The sequence below is a fragment of the Megalobrama amblycephala genome, linkage group LG12 (genome assembly GCF_018812025.1).
Source record: "Megalobrama amblycephala isolate DHTTF-2021 linkage group LG12, ASM1881202v1, whole genome shotgun sequence".
Classification (NCBI taxonomy): Eukaryota; Metazoa; Chordata; class Actinopteri; order Cypriniformes; family Xenocyprididae; genus Megalobrama; species Megalobrama amblycephala.
Genome location: NC_063055.1, coordinates 3,365,741 through 3,385,765, shown reverse-complemented (window position 1 = coordinate 3,385,765; position 20,025 = coordinate 3,365,741). Strand labels below are relative to the sequence as shown.

The 20,025-nt window shown below is 35.9% G+C and overlaps 1 protein-coding gene across 2 annotated transcripts in view; it reads right to left on the bottom strand.

The window, feature by feature from the left end:
* gcn1 (GCN1 activator of EIF2AK4) overlaps positions 1 to 20,025 on the bottom strand; it is a 54,107-nt gene that overhangs the window by 11,868 nt on the left and 22,214 nt on the right. For both annotated transcript variants that reach the window (XM_048211416.1, XM_048211415.1), the window contains exons 30-50: positions 17,353 to 17,542; positions 17,018 to 17,088; positions 15,914 to 16,079; positions 15,639 to 15,833; positions 15,178 to 15,424; positions 14,142 to 14,263; positions 13,871 to 13,985; positions 12,569 to 12,748; positions 12,122 to 12,342; positions 11,344 to 11,412; positions 11,118 to 11,256; positions 10,724 to 10,920; positions 9,170 to 9,312; positions 8,937 to 9,054; positions 8,572 to 8,787; positions 6,853 to 7,017; positions 6,613 to 6,774; positions 5,803 to 5,895; positions 3,151 to 3,294; positions 2,765 to 3,034; positions 1,376 to 1,489 (exon numbers count right to left, since the gene is read on the bottom strand). In XM_048211416.1, the coding sequence (XP_048067373.1) occupies positions 1,376 to 1,489; positions 2,765 to 3,034; positions 3,151 to 3,294; positions 5,803 to 5,895; positions 6,613 to 6,774; positions 6,853 to 7,017; positions 8,572 to 8,787; positions 8,937 to 9,054; positions 9,170 to 9,312; positions 10,724 to 10,920; positions 11,118 to 11,256; positions 11,344 to 11,412; positions 12,122 to 12,342; positions 12,569 to 12,748; positions 13,871 to 13,985; positions 14,142 to 14,263; positions 15,178 to 15,424; positions 15,639 to 15,833; positions 15,914 to 16,079; positions 17,018 to 17,088; positions 17,353 to 17,542 (3,337 nt within the window). The remainder of the gene's footprint in view (positions 1 to 1,375; positions 1,490 to 2,764; positions 3,035 to 3,150; positions 3,295 to 5,802; positions 5,896 to 6,612; positions 6,775 to 6,852; positions 7,018 to 8,571; positions 8,788 to 8,936; positions 9,055 to 9,169; positions 9,313 to 10,723; positions 10,921 to 11,117; positions 11,257 to 11,343; positions 11,413 to 12,121; positions 12,343 to 12,568; positions 12,749 to 13,870; positions 13,986 to 14,141; positions 14,264 to 15,177; positions 15,425 to 15,638; positions 15,834 to 15,913; positions 16,080 to 17,017; positions 17,089 to 17,352; positions 17,543 to 20,025) is intronic.

Sequence of the window (20,025 nt, the reverse complement as noted above, 5' to 3'; positions counted from 1 at the left end):
TTTTACAAGATGTTCGTCGTGCATACTGCATGCATGCGTCGGATCATGTGACTATAGTATTTATTTGGATGTTTACATTTGATTCTGAATGAGTTTGATAGTGCTCTGTGTCTAAAGCTAACATTACACACTGTTGGAGAGATTTATAAAGAATGAAGTTGTGTTTATGAATTATACAGACTGCAAGTGTTTAAAAATGAAAATAGCGACGGCTCTTGTCTCCGTGAATACAGTAAGAAACGATGGTAACTTTAACCACATTTAACAGTACATTAGCAACATGCTAACGAAACATTTAGAAAGACAATTCACAAACATCACTAAAAATATCATGTAATCATGGATCATGTCAGTTATTATTGCTCCATCTGCCATTTTTCTCTATTGTCCTTGCTTGCTTACCTAGTCTGATGATTCAGCTGTGCACAGATCCAGACGTTAATACTGGCTGCCCTTGTGTAATGCCTTGAACATGAGCTGGCATATGCAAATATTGGGGTCATACATATTAATGATCCCGACTGTTACGTAACAGTCGGTGTTATGTTGAAATTCGCCTTTTCTTCTGAGGTCTTTTAAACAAATGAGATTTATATAAGGAGGAGGAAACAATGGAGTTTGAGACTCACTGTATGTCATTTCCTTGTATTGAACTCTTGTTATTCAACTATGCCAAGGTAAATTTTTAATTCTAGGGCACCTTTAACAATAAAAATGCTCTTTCATATTTTACATAGTGCAGTATGCTAGTACTACTACAGTATTTGAAAAATAGCATGCAAAATTGTGTGCAAAATGTATTAAGTTTGTTAGTGTTATCAAATGACATCACCAAGTTTAATTCAGTGAGCAGTGTTGCCAACTGGTTTCAACTGAAAGTAGCTGGTAGCTAAATGTCACTAGATGCATCATAATGGCAAATTCATTGATCTATATAAATATTAATAGAGATCAGTGGATAAAATAAGAATCTAGATAAGGTTTGTCTAAGAAGTTGCTAGATTGGTCCCTAAACATCTGAAAAAAGTCTCAAAAGGGGCAGAAATCCCTAAATTGTCAACACTGTTAGTGAGTGGCCTCCAGTTATAATCTTGACTATAACAATTGTTATTTTGCACTTTTAATCTAATTTGGGTAGCATTTTATTTTAGAGTCCAGTTCTGCATGTATATACTATGTAATTATTATAGTGGTTGTAACAACTGGGTAATAACTAGGTACTAACCCTGAACCTACCTCTAAACCTAACCTTAACCCATGGAGTTATTACTTTCTTAGGGAAGGCAGTATGTCATTGTGAACACTTATAAATTGATTAAGTGTCATTAGAGACGATATGCGTGGACCTTTGCTCTGTATTTTAAGCGATGCTCACCTTCTTGGGCAGACAGAAGCCAGGTAAGTGTTGACCTTTGACCTCAACGGCAGCAGAGCGGATGTCCCTGTGCAGGTCATCGATCATGGACAGCTGGCTGGCAGCATCCAGTTTCTGTACAAACACACACAGTTTTATATTCACAAATCCAAACACAATGAAATGATGAGAAATGTATTAACCAGACAAAGATGCCACAGTCATAGTTCAGCACATTTCCTGTTTAATCCTAGTAGTAGCAAAAATTAAGTAATAAATATAAGAAGTTGTCTCTTCTGCTCAGCAAGGACACATTTATTTGATCAAAAATACAGTAAAATCAGAAATATATTAGAATTTAAAATAACTGTTTTTGTATTTGAATTTACTGTAAAATGTAATTTATTCCTGTGATCAAAGCTGAATTTTCAAAGCTGACTCCAAACTTTTGAATGGTAGTGCATATAAAACAATATAATGATTCTTAGTAATAACAGGGTTCCCACTCTTTCATGAACACCAGATTCAAGCACTTTAAAGCACCGTTTATTTTATATCAAGCACCTATCAAATTCACATCCCAGCATATGGAGCGTCATGAAAGACCTCTTACAGTACTTAACATTTTAACCCTCCTATTGCATTTGCATCCATTTTAACCAGTTTGTACAGTAATTTTGGAAATATATTAAAACCGTTTGCAGCTTCCTTATCTCTAATGTTAACAATCTTTACACACTAGATTTGGTTTTCATTTTTTATGGATCATTACTTGAGTAAAAACATTATTATATAAAGAGAATATTGTAAAAAATAAATTTTGCAATTGATTGAAAAAATTATATGGGTTATAAGGATTATATGGATCGTAATTGTGGCTTATAAAGTTAGAATATATACAATATATTATAGATATAATCTTGCAATTCTGAGAAAAAAGTCAGAATTGAAAGATATAAATGAGCACTTCTGAGAAAAAAAATCAGAATTGAAATTTATATATCACAATTCTGACTTTATAAGACACAATTGTGAATTTAGGGTAGAGTAAATGTTATTTCTTCAAAAGCAGATCGTGGAGACCTTTTAATCGTCCATGATCAAAATTGCACACGACATTCGCATCTGATTGTCGCATTTCGCCCCCTAGTGGTAGTCGCATGGAACTTTGAAATCGGTCGTGAAGAAACCGTTCCTCTCGGCTTTTCACCATGGCAAACAACGATTTTAATGAATGTAACGTTAATGCATGTATGAATATATCCAAAATGTATTTCAAATTTAATTCAAGCACTTTCAAGGACCAATATTTGTACTTTCCAGGCCTTGAATACATGTGTCTGAAATCCAGGTACTTTCAAGGCACGTGGGAACCCTGTAATAAACTGCATGGATGTAAGCTTCGTTTACCTTAGTGATGGAGTTGATGGTGTCCCAGCTCTGGTTGAGCACTTCAGGGTTGGGGTCGTTCATGAGCCGCATGAGGCCGGACAGCAGCGTGCGCGTGTGAGTGCTGTAGTCCAGTCGCGTTCGCGAGAAGTAGCCGTTGAGGATGGTGACGGACGCCTGTCTGAGCCCGGCGTCTGCTCCTCGCGTGGCCTCCAGGAGATCGTCAATGATGATTCTTTGGCCGACTTCATCCTCCACCGAGAGGATCACAGTCTGACAGTTGCTCAGCTCCTGTAGAAGACCATGAAAGCCACATTTACACCATCAACCTATTGTGATTCTTCATCATTTCGTTTTCAGAAAGAGCTGATAGATCAGTATGAATGATTGACAGCTGTCGTGTTCACCTGCAGGCACTCTTCTGAGCCCAGCTTGTCTTTGAGAGAGGAGAGCAGCGCGGGCAGAATCACCCCGAGGTGGCGCGTCAGAGCGTCTCCTGCCACCGCCGACAGGAAGGCGAGAACACGTGTGTTTACAGGAGGAGCCGTCAGCTGTAGAGGATCAAAATAAACCACTAAATAACACTGGAATAGACTCCATATTTAACAGTAGCCTCAATCTGAGACAAAACACCCACAAAAACGTCAAGAGTTTTCGATATTAACGGCGAGATTTGCTATATAGTATACATTAGTGTTTTGCATGTACGCAGGTAAAGTAGGATGTACCATATTTACAACTTTTAATATATTTCTGATGAATATTTTGATGATATAACAAATCAAGCAGTTGAGATTTATTATAAAGTACATACTGCTTAATGTGAGAGTACTGTATGCATCTGGGTAAGGTTGGATACACATACAGTAATAGTAAAATTCATTATTAATTAGTTAATTTTCATTGTGTGGCGATCAATGTTCCCTCTAAGCCGCGCAGAAGAAATAATTGCTGCGCAGAGAACAGACATGAAAATGATTGTAGTAGTTTAAATGAGAAATAATTGCAGTGCTCTGGACAACCGCTATAGAGTTATTGTCGCTATAGGGTTGGAACCGGTGAATGCGGTTTACAGGTTTCATAGAAAGAGAACGATTGAGTGCGTGTGAGCTGGCTGGCCCTGAGCCAAATCAGTCGCGGTAAGAATACTGTAATGTTTGTGGACTAAATACATCAATACGAGAGGCAACGTGAAATGAAAAGAAATGTGAAATAAAACGTCATGTTTTAATGAAAAGTGGTGGAAATAACAGATGATGGGCACAGAATGGTAACAAAACTCTGAGACATTTACAATCACATGGTGTAGCTTGCAAACTCAAAATACATCAGTGATATACCTCAGTTTAAATAGATTTTTGTGTGTGGTGGTGGTGTGGGTTTCAGGGATGTTTAGATAACTATAAACGAGTTAACGTTCACTTTTCTTAAAAATATTTAGCTATCAGTTTAAATGCTTAAGTTTGTTTTTACTATATAATATATTAAAACAAATGGAAGCATTTAAACTGATATAATACTGTATATCAGTTTAAATACTTAAATATTATATTTTATTATATTATAATGTATAAAAAAATTGATCTCACAAGGGGATTGTTTAGGGCTCCTTGCCACGAAAAATCTTAACCTCCTGGTATAGAAAATCTGAGAAATTCATAAGCAATAAACATGTAATTTTGATGGTTTAACACTGTCTGTTGCTAAAAATTGACTGTACAAAAACACATTATGGTTGTCCCAAACTATCATTGTAACTGCTCATATTATATTATTATAAAGAATTGAACTGTCCTGCAGGAGGACAAATTATTTTTTAATACAATTTCTTGGTAAAGACTGGTACAGTTAATACAGCAATGTGAAAAAATCTCAAGTAACCTAAAATGTGCTTAATTTAGTGACTGAACTGCTTGTTTTCAAACATATTATTTAATAAATCACTAAGTTACATCAAGGGTCAAATAAAATAGAAAAGGCACATTAAAGTTAAATGTTACAGTTGCATGATAAAACCATTTTTTTGTATGCGTTTACGTTCATTGTACAGGTCTGATATAAAGTATGTTTTTGCTCAGGTGACCAAAATGTGCGCTCAACAGAGAAAAGTTTTGCTCAGCGAGAAAAAAAATTAGAGGGAACATTGGTGGCGATACTAAATCTGTGTGAACAGGGAAACAAAGTCGGATTTAAAGGCACAATATGTAGGATTTTTATATTAAAATATCCACACCAAACCATGGAAACACCAAGGACGCATTAATATATTATGTGTTTTATTAGACAGGTGAGCAACTGTTTGGATGCATTAATTGACAGAAAACTAATCATGTTATTGTTTAAATCTCGTTTTCTTGATTTACCGTGAGTACCACGTTTTACCATGCCAAATATCGATCTAGCTTACTGCAGTGTGCAACAAGTGTCTCATAGCAGCCGCCGTGCGAACGCAGAGTAGCACTATAACAACTTTCAACACACAAATGTATCTAATATGATAAACAGCGCTGCGTTACCCCACATACGCTTGACCGGAAGAAGCAGAAGCAGCGACTGTGGCATAATAAAAGCTCTGCTGTTCTCGAGCCGTGTGTTGCGCTCGTCTCTCATTAATCGCTCCAGCGGCCTGCTTTATACTACAGTAATGTTAATAAATCTTTAATACATTAGCTCATCCATTAATATGATTTCTGCTTGAGTCTCATCCTGATTCTTTTCCACAGTCAGTAGACATGAAGACAACACCTCCCATGATTCCAACAAATCAAGGCGCCTTTGTTTTGAATATATTTGTTTTGAAGATATTTAGAACAAGTAAACATATGTTGTAAATAATTACATTTAACCCCCCCCCCCAAAAAAACCCAAAAAAACCCAAAAAAAAAACAGAACATGGTCACTTTAAATGTCAGTGAGATGGTCTCTTGCTGTCTAAGAGAGCAGCTCTTGGCCAGAGAAAACTGCTTTTATGGAGTTAGTCAAAGCCTGTATACATAGGTCTACAAATCAGTGTTTATGCACGGATTAGTTAAAAGAGGCCACTAGTAAAGAGAGCTCACCTTGGGAACCAGATAAGGCAGGACTGACCGACTCTTCACAGCCATGACCTGTTTCAATCCATCCAGCGCAAACTCTGACGTCTCCTCATCCTCCTGCAACAAAAAGCAAGTAGATTTTAGTGCTTTTCACAAAACATGCTGCTTCAAAGCAGTGTAGGTGGATAGAAACTGGCAGCTAGGGTTAGAAGTTTAACTTTTTTAAAGAAACGAATACCTTTATTCATCAAGGATGCATTAAATTGACAGTAAAGACATTTATAATGTTGCCAAAAATTCAACTTCAAATAAATGCTGTTCTTTTGAACTTTCTATTCATCAAAAAATCCTGAGAAAATGTATCATGCTTTCCACAAATAATATTAAGCAGCACAACTGTTTTCAACACTGATAATATGAGCAGCAAATCAGCATATTTCTGGAGGATCATGTGACACTGAAGACTGGAGGAATGATGTTGAAAATTCAGCTTTGATCACAGGAATAAATTACATTTCAAAATATATTCAAATAGAAAACAGTTATTTTACAAATGAATAATATTACCCAATTTTAGTGATTTTACTGTATTTTTGATCAGATAAATGCAGCCTTGCTGAGCAAAAGAGACTTCTTTCAAAAACATTAAAAAATCTTACCGACCCCAAAATTTTGAACGGTAGAGTACATATACTAAATCCACTGAGCACAACTTAAATTATTTATCCCTTTTATTTTTTAATATCGTTCTGTCTCTTTAAAGATCACTACTGATTGTTATTTATTTTCCCTGCAATGCAAGGTAAAGCGAGGATTGTGGGTAGGAGGCAGTACCAGTTGTCTGAGCAGTGCAGGCAGGATGTCGTCGAGGGCCTGGTGACCGATGGTGGCGTGGAGCTGCTCGAAGGTTTTGGCAGCCGCTTCACGAACCTCCTCCAGAGGATCACACAGGGCCTTCCGCACGGTGGGAACCAGAGACTCGGAGAACACCAGAACCTGACACACAAACATAAGTCATGATGATCAATGATATAAACATAAAGAACCTGTTGAGCATTATCAGCTGCAACTCACTGCATCTTTGCTGGTGGACTTCATGATCTCGCTGAGGCCGATACACACGCCCTGCCTCTCGTCGCTCTTATCTGAGCGCAGACCCTCCTCCAGGATGGGAATGATCTCAGGCAGGATCTTCTCACCCAGTTTCCTTACCAGGTCTCCCAAAGTACGAGCAGCGATCTGGAGCAGGACAGACGGGAAACACAGACCATAAACTTCAAGAACACATGCAAGGCATTACTGACTGTTATTCATCAAAATCTATGATGAAAAAAATTCTAATAATTAACATTACACACTGATTTCAAAATGACATACAAAATCCTACTATAATTCACTGCTGTATTCATCATCATCATCATCATCATCAAAAAAAAAAATCTAGACCAAAAAAATTATTATAATAATTTAAATGCCCATTACGGCACATTGCGGATAATGCTAAATACGTAATGCTTTACAAATTACATAAAAGTCCTCCTATTACTCTATTTTATTAATCAAAACCTAGACCACCAAAAAGGTATGTATGTATAAATAAATAAATAACATTACACCACAATGTGTATGATGCTTAATACACAATGGCCGCTTTTCCACTGTCGGGCCAGTGCGAGCAAGGGCTAACAGCATGCCGGGTGGGGCCAATAGCCTCTGACCTAGAGCTGCAAGGCCAAAATCACGCTGCATTTCCACTGTCGGACCAGCAGCCCCGCAGCGCTACCCTAAAACCCGCCCATAACATGCCTCCATTGAAAGATGTCACACAAACTCCCCATCATATCACCAGCTGACTGAAAACTAGCTAGATCGCAAAATGAGCATGACAGAAGTGAATGTTTGGTCCTTACTTAAAGACTACACTTTCCAGAATTGATATTTGAACAATGATTCACAATAAAAAAAATGTTTAAAAAATAGAAAACACATTTTTCGTATTAAGATGCACAAAAAAAAAAAAAAATATAGGTGGTTTTTAATATATAATATATAGTATATTTTCTCCATATAGTGGACTTCACTGGGGTTCAACGGGTTGAAGGTTCAAATGTCAGTTTCAGTGCAGCTTCAAAGAGCTCTACATGATCCCAGACGAGGAATAAGAGTCTTATCTAGTGAAACAATCTGTTATTTTCTAAAAAAAAACAAAAAAACAATTTAAATACTATTTAACCACAAATGCTCATCTTGCGCCACGCATTAAGCAATCATGTTGGAAGGGTCATGTGTGACGTAGGTGAAAGTACTGTGCAAGTGTTTACAAAGCGAACAGGCTTTACAAAAAAGTAAAACAACAATATCGGACGATTTTGAAGTTGAAGGGAGAAAATGAGATGGTCTTTTTGGCCATTCTGCGATATGAAGTCCACTATATGGAGAATAATCCTGGAATGTTTTCCTCAAAAACCTTAATTTCTTGTCGACTGAAGAAAGAAAGACATGAACATCTTGGATGACATTGGGGGTGAGTAAAATTATCAGGAAACTTTAATTCTGAAGTGAACTACAATTCATAACTGTATTTATTCATCAAAATCTAGACCCCCAAAAAGTTATGCATGTATTAATAAATAAATAACATTATGCCACAATGTGTATGATGCTGCTACATACACTGCTTTCCAGTTGATATAAAACTCCTACTACAGTTCTGATGTAAATGTTCGCACAGAAATACGTGCATCTTTTTCTCTTCATACTAAAATCAGACTGTAGTTGGATGTGTGTTTGTACCGTTCTCTTGTCTGGGCACGTGGAGGCCAGGAAGCCCAGCAGCAGCGTGAAGAGTGTTGGCAGGATTTCTCGAAGCGTGCGTGGCGTGTTGGACACCACAATCTTCCACACATGGAGAGATGCCTGTCTCACCACCAGCTGTGTGTCTGAACGGCCCATGTAGAGCCCCGAAAGCACCCGGTTCCGTCTCTCTGCACCCAGCGCTCCAATGATGGCCTGGGCAAAGTCATTAAAAATACAACATTTACACACACTGTTTCCTAGAACACGGACACAACAGGAAACGAGGAATATATTTTGGTATTCTAATGAAAGCACAGCTGTCAGAACCTGTCCTGAATGTCCTGGGGCTCATTACGTGTTACCTTATTAGACTGGGCAGTGCCAAAATTGTCATCCTCTGATGCCGTCTCTGTTGTCATCTTTCCCGATACCCCGGAGATATGGAACAGCAGGTCTCCTAGCAACTGCACCGAGCTGAATCTAAGAGAACACAAACCCTCAGCATCAGCATCCATCGCTATGACAACAGTCTAAACTTCTGAACTGATGGAGGGACCGTTTAAAAGGCTGATGGGAGAGAGTGTGTGTGCGGTACCTGATCCTCCACAGGTCGTCAAACAGGCCCTGCTCCAGCTCTGGCAGCAGTAGAGCGATGGCGGTCTCGGCGTACATGCTGATGATGCGCTGGCCCGCGCGCAGGGCCGTGTCTCGCACATACTCGTTCTCATCGGCCAGAGCCTGAACACACAAACACACAACACACAGATCTTAGTCTACCCCAGAGTCAATCAAACAGACCAGCTTATCTGTGTTTAGGAGGCTTGAACGACTAGATGAGAACAATATCCCTGTATAAACAACCCATAAAAACAGTAACAGATCAAAAATCATGTGCAATTTGAGAGTGAAATGATATTTAGTGGGAAATAACAGGGAATGAACCCTATTCCATTCTGTAAGATTTGACTGAATTGTGAAAAGTAGTCCAGGATATTATTGGTTAATACTTTTTCCACCCACACTGCCTTGTTTAAGTCAAAGAAAAATACAGGTACTGAGAGTTATTAAATTATAATTAATGTTTTACTTTAGAGAAACACAGGCTGATCCATCATTGCACAATAACCAGCAACATTAAGAAAATAAATATTTTCTTACATTTATTAGGAAAATAAAGATCTTAACATTTATTTTCTTAAATATTATAAAAATAAACATCAATTCATTATTTTAATAATAATTTATTACTAATAAAATTACATTTTTTTCAATTTAAATAATTACTTTAATAATAATAATAATAATAATAATAATGTATTACTAAGATGATATCTAAATTTTCTTAAATAAACAATTCATTAATAATTTATTACTAATAAAATAACTTATTTAAATATTTACTTTAATAATAATAATAATAATAATAATAATAATAATATTATATTATCAAGAAAATATCTTATTTTTTTAAATACTGTGAAAATAAACAATTCATTACTTTTATAATTTATTACTAATAAAATAACTTATTTAAATAATTACTTTAATAATAATAATAATAATAATAATAATACCAAGAAAATATCTTATTTTCTTAAATACTATAAAAATAAACAATTCATTACTCATTTACTAATAAAATAACTTTTTTTGAATTTAAATAACCTTAATAATAATAAAAATTTATTACTAAGAAATTATCATTCTTTTCTTTAATATTATAGAAAAAACATTAATTCATTACTTTAACAATAATCTATTAAGAAAATAAATACCTTAATATGTATTTAAATTTAAATATTACTGAAATTATTAATATTACTATTAAGTAATTCATATTTAAATTAAGAAAATACATACATTTTTGTAATAAATTATTACTAAGAAAATTAATTTCTTAATATTTATTTTCATAAATATTAGATAAATAAACAATTACTTTATTAATAATTTATTACTAAGAAAATACATTTCTTAATTTTTTCTTAAACAATTTTTTTTTAAGTAAACATTCTTATAATAAATCTAAGAAAATAAATAGAGCGTCACATAATTTTGATTTCAAACTTTTTGAACTTCTGCTGATCTTGAAAATGCAGGAGAGAAACGATGTGAAATTATTAAAAAGTATTCAGTGATGTTGTCTTACCTTTAGAATGCAGGGAATGATGGGACCCACATACGGGGTGAATTTGTCCCCAAAGGTCAGAGGGAGGTAGATGAACATCATGATGTATCCGTCTCTGACGTGAGAGGCGATGTCCACTTTACTGGCCGTCTGAACCACGTCTGGCATCAGTTTATCCAGCTTCTCCACACCTAACGCTGCCATCACCTCAGCCAGACCTAAAGATGAAGATAAAGAGGAATAAAACACAACATTACATCAATATGCTGAAGTAGAAAGACAAACACATGTATGCTGGTGTAATTATTATTTAAAGTCCTTCTTGGGGAAAAAGTGCACTTCAAGCCCTGGTAGTGTGCTGCAGCTCTCTGCTGCCCCCTAATGGTGCAGTGAAGCAGCACAGATCCGCTCTCACCTTGAGCGGCACCAGAGCGGTCCACAGAGCTCTGTTCTGATGCCAGCGTCTCCATGAGCCACGGCAGCAGATCGTCGAAGCAAGTCTCGCCCATACCCTTCACCATGGCACCCAGAGCCTTCGCAGACACGGTCCGCACCTGAGGGAGATTGACAGGCGGCGTTTATAACAAAGTTTATACCAGTGGGCTTTAAGAGTTTCCACGGATCAGTGCAGACTGTATTACCTCGGGCACAGGGTCCAACAGAGACGCTTTGAGTCCTGGAATCACACTGGGCAGGTACGGAGACAGATCCTGCAAACCAATACGACACAAAGATATTAAAGAAATGAGCCACTCAAGGCCGTTACAATGATTTACCATGGTTAACAGGTGTTCTTACCTAAAATTACTGGCCTAAGGTGACTTAAAAAGCATTTAATTCTAATAAAACTTCATATAAATAATCAGAATTAACCATTTTTATCCCAAAATGCGGATGCTTAGGCCACATTATTAGATAAAAATACATTCTAAACAGTAATATAAACAACTGAAAGAATTGAAATATTAAATAAATAATAAAAACTGATTTATTTATTTATATTACAATACCATTAAAAAGTATGAAATTTTTTTGTTTTTGAAAAAAATCTTGTGCTCTGATCAAAAATACAGTAAAAATAGAAATATTATTGCAATTTAAAATGTGAATATATTTTCTATGTGAATATATTTTAAAATGTAATTAATATCCAGTGATCAAAGCTGAATTTTCAGCATCATTACTCCAGTCTTCAGTGTCACATGATCCTTCAGAAATCATTCTAATATGCTGATTTTTTTTTTTTTTTTTTTATAAATATGCTGATTAATATGCTAATTTTGCTAATATTTTAAAGTCGGCATTAAATCAAAACTGACAACTCATTTTTTTATGGAATATTGTAGTATTTATTATCAATAATTTATCCGTGCACTCTTCCCGTCACACAGTTGTGGTCATGTGAGAATCATTTCCTACCTTCTGGTCAGTAAGAGAGTACATGTTTCCAATGATCTGCGCGGCCATCTTGCGCGTGTCGGTGGATCGGTCCTGGAACGCTCTCTGGACGATGGGCATTATCAGAGCCAGAGACGGAGCATCGATGAAGTGCACAAACTTGGTGTCCAGCAGCGTTTGCAGGCAGTGATGCGTCTTATGAGACGGGTCAGTCAAAGCGTCCAGCAGTATGGGGGTGATTGCTGTTGAATTCACAATATGAGTTCAGTGTCAGCACAACAGAACGGACACATTAAAGCCCCACTACTTTAACCACTGTGCTACACCTCCCACCCGAACAAAAAAAAGCAGATATACACAGCAAACAGAGCGCTGGGAGTCTTTCACACATCAGGAAAAATTCTACACTGACAGATAATGATTTAAGCACTTCTGTCAGCTCTTTCTTTAAACTTTTATATTTCATACCCAGGATTTCAGGGTTGCGGATAACAGAGCCGATCTGTCGGAGCGCTTGCTGACCGGCCTTCTGCACCTTCACGTGAGAGTCCGTCAGAACCTCCGTCAGCTTGGGAACGATGTTCGGCAGACATGAGGACAACTGCTTAGGAGCACAGTATGCCATCGCACCCAACAACTCCACCGACCCTACACACAGAGTGATGTGTTATAAATAAAACTAAAACAATATGCTTCTGCATTTCCATGTGAGAGTGATAATGATTAATAAAAAATAAAAAAATAAATAAATAAATAAATAAATAATATATATATATATATATATATATATATATATATATATATATATATATATATATATATATATATTAGATAAATAATAATAATAATAATAATGAAAATATATAATTATAAAAACAAAATAAAAACATAAAAATAAAATAAATTTAAAAACATTCAGTATTTCAATGCAAGAGTGATGATTAATAAAAATATATAAAATAAATAATAATATTATAAAAACTAAAATAAAAAACAAAAATTAAATAATTTAAAAACAATCTGTATTTCAATGTAAGACAGTGATAATGATTAATAAAAATATCTAAATAAATAATATTTATATAATTATAAAAAAATACTATAGTAAAAAATAAAATAATTAAATATACAATTTCCATGTGAGACTGATAATTATTGATGATAAAAAATATAAAATAACTAATAATAATAATATAATATTAAAATATATTAAAATTAAAATAATGAAATAAAATAAACAATGCTCTACATTTCCATGTGAGACAGTCATAATGATTCATTATAAAATGCAAATAATAATAATAATAATAATAATATAAAATACAGAACTATGAAACAAGCTTTAATTATAATTAAAATACAAAATGCTATAAATATAATTAGACAATGCTCTGCATTTTCATGTGAGATGGTGATAATTAATAAAAATGCAATAATAATAATAATAATAATAATAATAATAATAATATAAAATAAACAAAATTATAATAATTAAAAATAAACAATGCTCTGCATTTCCAAGTGAGACAGTGATAATAAATGTTAATGATTAAGAATAAAACATATCATAAAAATAATAATATACTATAATAATATAAAATTAAAAATAATCATAATAAACTATCATTATAATAATTTAAATAAAATATACCATTATAAAATAATAATCTTCTTGCTTCCCAAGAACTCACATAAACAACAAAACAATTTTTACATATTCATATGGTAATATCAATATGGGTAACATGGTGTTAACAGTGAGCAGCAGACCTGCTTTGGTTCTCCAGGACTCCTCCTCCAGAGCCACCAGCAGAGACGGCAGCACCAGTTTCACCCCGTGAGCGCTCAGATTCCTCATCACGGCCTTGGCACAGTCATCCGCAGCCTGACACACAAGAAACCATGAAATCATGATGCAGCATGCACAAATGAGACGTGACTGTAGGCGGGGCCACCCAGTGCACCTTGACGAAACTTGAATAGTGGCAAACCAAACAAAAACTAGTTATGATGCAGTATGAGACAGGATGAGTGTTCGTACCTCTCTGACGTACTGGTTCCCATCACCAAAACAGAGCAGCAGGTGAGGGAGGACGTGAACCACGTACGGTTCAAATAACTTCCCCAGCATGTTACACAACATCTCAAACGCGAACAGAGCACCTGTGAGAGAGAAGATGACAGGCTTAGTATGACCTTCAACTCTTACTAGAATTCTTTGTACATTTATCGTATATTACTTTATTATTTTCTTACATTTTTAACATTTGTTGTTTATTTAATACAAGAGTGTGGTCCACAAGCAAAACTCGAACCTGCTTCACCCATATGTGAACCTCATGCACTAACACAGGAATGATTGTTTATATCATTATTTAATCAGTGGGTTACTTCTTTTGCATTGTTTTTGATTTCAGTATAGTTTATGTTTCGTTTTAATGTATTTTTTAATAGTGCTGTCAAACCATTAATCACGATTAATCACAGCCAAAATAAAAGTTTGTTTACACATAATATATGTGTGTGTACTGTGTATATTTATGTATATATAAATACACACACATATATATGTATTTATTTAAGAAATACTTACATGTATAGATATATATTTATATATAGTTTATATTATAAATATAAATATTTTATAAGTAATTTATTTTTGTTAAATATATACATGCACGTGTTTGTATTTCTATTTAATAAATATACACAGTACACACACATTATGTAAACAAACTTATATTTTGGATGCGATAAATCACGATTAATGGTTTGACAGCACTAATTATTTATTTATTATTAATAAACAATTTTTTAAATTATTTTTTTTCAACAAGCTAAACAAGTAATTTGATTCGCTGGCTGTGTTTTGGAGAAAAAAAAATTATGCAAATATTTTAATATAAAATATATAAATATTATATACACAGTACATAAATGCATAAAACATTACATATTATTTTTAATAAATATTAAAATATATATAAAAAAATAAATATATTATATGTCATGCCAATACAGCACACTTTAATGCAATCGTTTGTTGGTTTTTATTAATAATGCTTCATAACCCTCACCTTCTCTGCGTCTGGAGTTCTTCTTGTCCTGGATGGCATCTGTCAGAGTGCTCATGATCTCCTGCTGTTTGAGAGACAGGATGCCCAGACCTTTGACCAGCCCGGCCAGCCCGTACGCGGCTCCCTTCCGCTCGGCGTATTTATCGCTCTCCAGCAGAAGCTGCAGGAGCTTCCGCACCATCCCACCGGCGTCCTCCTTTATAGCAGGAACCAGAGGAGGGAGACAACTCGCCACCGACTCCTGAACCTGAGCAGGACCACACAGAGAGAGACGCATGTTAATATTTTTAACACTGTCGTTTATATGCATCAAAAATGATTTTTGAAGCTGTAAATTAAAGAGAACATTTTGCATGAAAATGCTATTTCAGTCTTTCTACATAATTTCTCATTTAATTCAATGCGTTACTTGCAGTTTCTTTATAAAGATTAAGAGCATGCTAATCAAAATAGCTGCAGACCTGTTGTGACGGAGTTGAGAGGGCTGTGATCAGCTTGGCCATGATGGGTTTGACTTTCGGGTCACTCTTGTCCAGATGTTTGGCCAGCGAGCCCATGAGGATGACCACGCTCTGCCGCACGGAGTCATAGCTGGCGTCCTGCGGCGCGTTCTTCAGAAACTCCTCAAACACGGGCAGCAGAGAGCTTACGTTGTCCTGAGAGACAAAAACATCGTCAGAGAGTGAACGTCGCTTCAGGAGGACGAGGCTGGACGGGGCATCTGATGGAGGTGTACCTTGCCGTGTGTGTTGAGGGCGGAGAGCGCCGCTTCCAGCATGCAGCGCCGCACCTCTGCATGTCTGTCGTTCAGAGCGTCAGGCACAAAGAACAGGAAGAGGGGCGTCACCTGACTCTCATCCAGGAACTCAGCCAGTTTGTTCAGCGCCAGAGCAATGCCACACCTGCAAATAGGAAACACATCACTCACAAGCCCTTTCCATGCAGGAAACTGATATATGACAAGAAATGCATTATAATGGATGTTCTGTGGGCAAATGTGAAGCACTGTGAATGTTTAAAATACATTTTGAAGAACATTACATGTCTTTGTATGAGACTGACATGACAACCCTGTTAAGTTTTCCATCCATTTACCTCATGCCTTGAAAGTAAACTTGTTCTTGGTATCCACATAAGAGTTGTAAAATGATATTAAGAATGAAATCAAAAATGAATAGCCTACCTAAAAAAAGTCAAAAAAATAAATAAACTAAAATTAAATCAAAAACATCAAAAATGATGCACTATTATATAACTATATTTCCTATAGTAACTGACATTGCCACAGATGTTGTCCAAAGACGAGATAGATGATAGATAGATAGATAGATAGATAGATAGATAGATAGATAGATAGATAGATAGATAGATAGAGACACAGGTAAAACAAATAAATGAATGAATGAACGATAGCTAGATAAATAGAAAGATAGAACGACAGACAGACAGACAGACACACACAGGTAAAACAACAAAAATGAAAAAGAGAAAGAAAGAACGAATGAACAATAGATAGATAGATAGAACGACAGACAGATAGACAGGTAAAATGAACAAACAATAGATAGATAGACAGACAGACACAGGTAAACGAACAAACAATAGATACACAGATACCCAAAATGAAATAAAATATAAATTTTTTAAGTAACCACAATTTCTGTAATAACTCTGTCATTGCCACAGATGTTGTTCAAATACATAATAAATAAATAAATAAACAAATAAATAAATACGAAAAAAAAAAAAACTAAACTGGAATCAAATCCACAAAAAAATACATAAAACATTTCTAAATGTCTATAATAACTCCACAGCTATTATAGAAATGATTTCTTACCTCGCCTCCCATTGGTCTGGAGGAGCTTCAGAAATGATGCGTCCCAGAGCGTCCAGAACCGGAGGAGGTCTCTGAACACAAGAACACACAGAAATCACTGAGCATCAATCAAAGTCCTCCCATTCATGCAAATGACAATCCAGAGTGATTCGCCTTCACAACGACAGCCATTCAATTTAAATATTAGGGCAATGAATTAAAAATATGAATTATAAAAGCCCCTCTGAGTGATTTATGACACTTAACACAACGGCTTTAATTTCACAGATGAATTTCAATCAAGTCTTGATGAAATATTCATGTCTGGTCCTAAATCTCCAGTGTGTGAGACTCACGTAGAGTTTCTGATGGTAGAGCTCAGTGAGTTGGGCCAGAACGGTGGCCGACTGCTCCTGGTACTGGCTGACGGCGCTGGACAGAGCCTCCGCACCGGCCGACCGCACCGCCTCCTCGTGGTGGATCACATCCTCGATCAGGAGCGGACAGAGTTCAGGGACGAGATCTAGACACAGAGCCTGCCAGAGTCTGAGACAGAGACACGCACAGCATGAGCAACACTCACCACTGCAGTACTTTAACACAAAGATCAATGACACAACTTGACTTTTCCAGTCGCCCATCACTGCTGGATTATGTATTTAAAAACCGTTGTATAGCTGGTGAAATAATGCATTATAATTATATCAGCCATGAAAACGGGTCAGGGGTGAAAAAGGTGAGAAGGATATTACCCCTCTAGGGGGGTCCGGGGACATGCTCTCCCGTAAGAAAAATTTAAATATTCCATATTTTAAAGCATCAATCTGATGCATTTTGAGATGTGGAGAGCTGGAGAAACTTAACTTCAGCCATGAGTCAAAAAATATTATGGCCTCCTTACTAAGTATTATGAAGGGGGATCGAGGGAATCTTTATTGGTGTCGATTTTCAGTCTCTTTTTAATGCTAGGCTTTACGCATCTGTCAATCATGCCCACTTGCTATTTGGGGGAAAAACCTAGCGCTATGATTGGTCGAACTCTTCTTCTTTTGCTGTTGCTTGATTTGAGGACTGCGCGTGCACAGAGGCTACGTTTTTGCGTAGTTTAGAGTGACAAATCGTACCAGCGTACTTTGAAGTCAAAATCCGTATCCACTGTACCTTCTGCTTTATCAGTCCCCTCACCTCAAAATCTACCTCCTCAAAAACGGTAGCGTTAGCTAATAATTTTCCACCAGAGCTTTAGCTAGCTGGCTAATGTTGCGTTCTGCTGTGTTCAATGACTCAATTCATCAAGCTATAGCTAACGTTAGCTAAGTCTATGTCAACAGAGCTCCTTTGTAACTTAACTTAGATATACCAGAAAATATTAAAATTATTGAAACCATCCAGGGCCGGATTGGGACTCATTTTCAGCCCTGCAGTTTCATGCCTTAGACCGGCCCACTTTAATTCACGACTGACTATATTAAAATAATGTAATTAAAACCTCAGTATATAAGTCTGCAATAGTGCACTGTTCTCTACGGCCTTGTAAATAATTGTATTTTTCAAAAATATCTTCAAATACCCATGATAGTACAAATGATAGTTTGATATAAAGTTATTTTTATAGTTATAATAATGATTTTATAATGTGAACCATTGATTAATTCTCTAGCCATCTAGTGGCTGTAGTTAAAAATTCATGTTATTTTAATTTTAATTTAATTAAGTGTTTGCTTTCCAGTAGATGGCAGTAATCGTCCACTAAACCCAGGCACATTTTTCATGTCTATCACTATGAATGAAATTTAGAAATGTAGATCTTTATTAAAATGAATTTAACATAAAATTTTGCTATTTCATATAAATGTATATACTTAAATTATTACAAATTGGGACAAATAAATAAAACAAAATACCATAAATCCTACAAAATTGCACAATTTTACAGTAAAATATTAAAGTAGGCTATTACGTTTGTTTAAAAAAAAAAAAAAAGTTACATGTTACAAAATCACATTTTACTCACTGGTTAAGCTAGTTGGACAGAAAAATTAATATTGTTGGCCAATGTGTAATAGCATAGCAAGCAACATAACATAAGTGATAGGCCATATTTTATTATTTGCCTACTATTATTACGATATGAGTAAGCTGCAAACATGTCTTTATCTTTTGCATGTTTTCCCCTCTTCCTTTTTATTTATTTACGTTACTTAAATCGGCCTCCGGTGTCTTAGACCTTTTGCCTTACCATAATTTAGCGTTGATTTAGAATTTGTCCCGCTGTCCCTACAGACGTCACCTCATCCCTTCTTCTTGTATACTTTTGAGTGAGTTGTCTTCTCCGAGCGCACACTCCGAGTCCCTCCCGACCAGGTTAATTTACCCACCGAGTGACATGATATCATTGACGTTGCGTGCAAATGAGCGGTAAAAACCCGATCGCGCATTCGTTTGTTTGTTTTTTCTTGCGCGGGTGCCCCGTGCCGCCCTGGGCCGTCCAGGCCTAAATCCGTCACTGAATGGTTTTTAGGAAAAAGTTAGGCTACTCAGCTTAGTACATTTGGCCGCGTCCACAGTTTCTAGAGCATCCATATTTCAACCCAGTGCCATGACAACACCGGCCCTCGTGGCCAAATAAAACAGACCGGCCCACCGGGAATTCTCCCGGTGCTCCCGATTAGCCAGTCCGGGCCTGAAACCATCACTCACCAAATTCACCAATTCTGGCACGCGCACTTGTTCGCAGTTCACTGAATATGAATACCGTCCCCCCCAAAAAATTCTCTCATCGAATCTACACGATTCACGTAGGTCACCTATTTTGGTTTCAAATCGGCGAATTTTGCCGAAAGGTGAGGGATTTTCATGCCTGTTATATAATTTTAGAAATGTCTATTTTAGAAGGTGATTTTGTTTTTTTTCATTTTATATTGACATGCATATTCACTTTTGAAATGTACACTATTTTAGCTGGTTAAATAATATTACATATTTTATTTTCACAAATGAATATTCACTTTATAAATGTCTATTTTAGA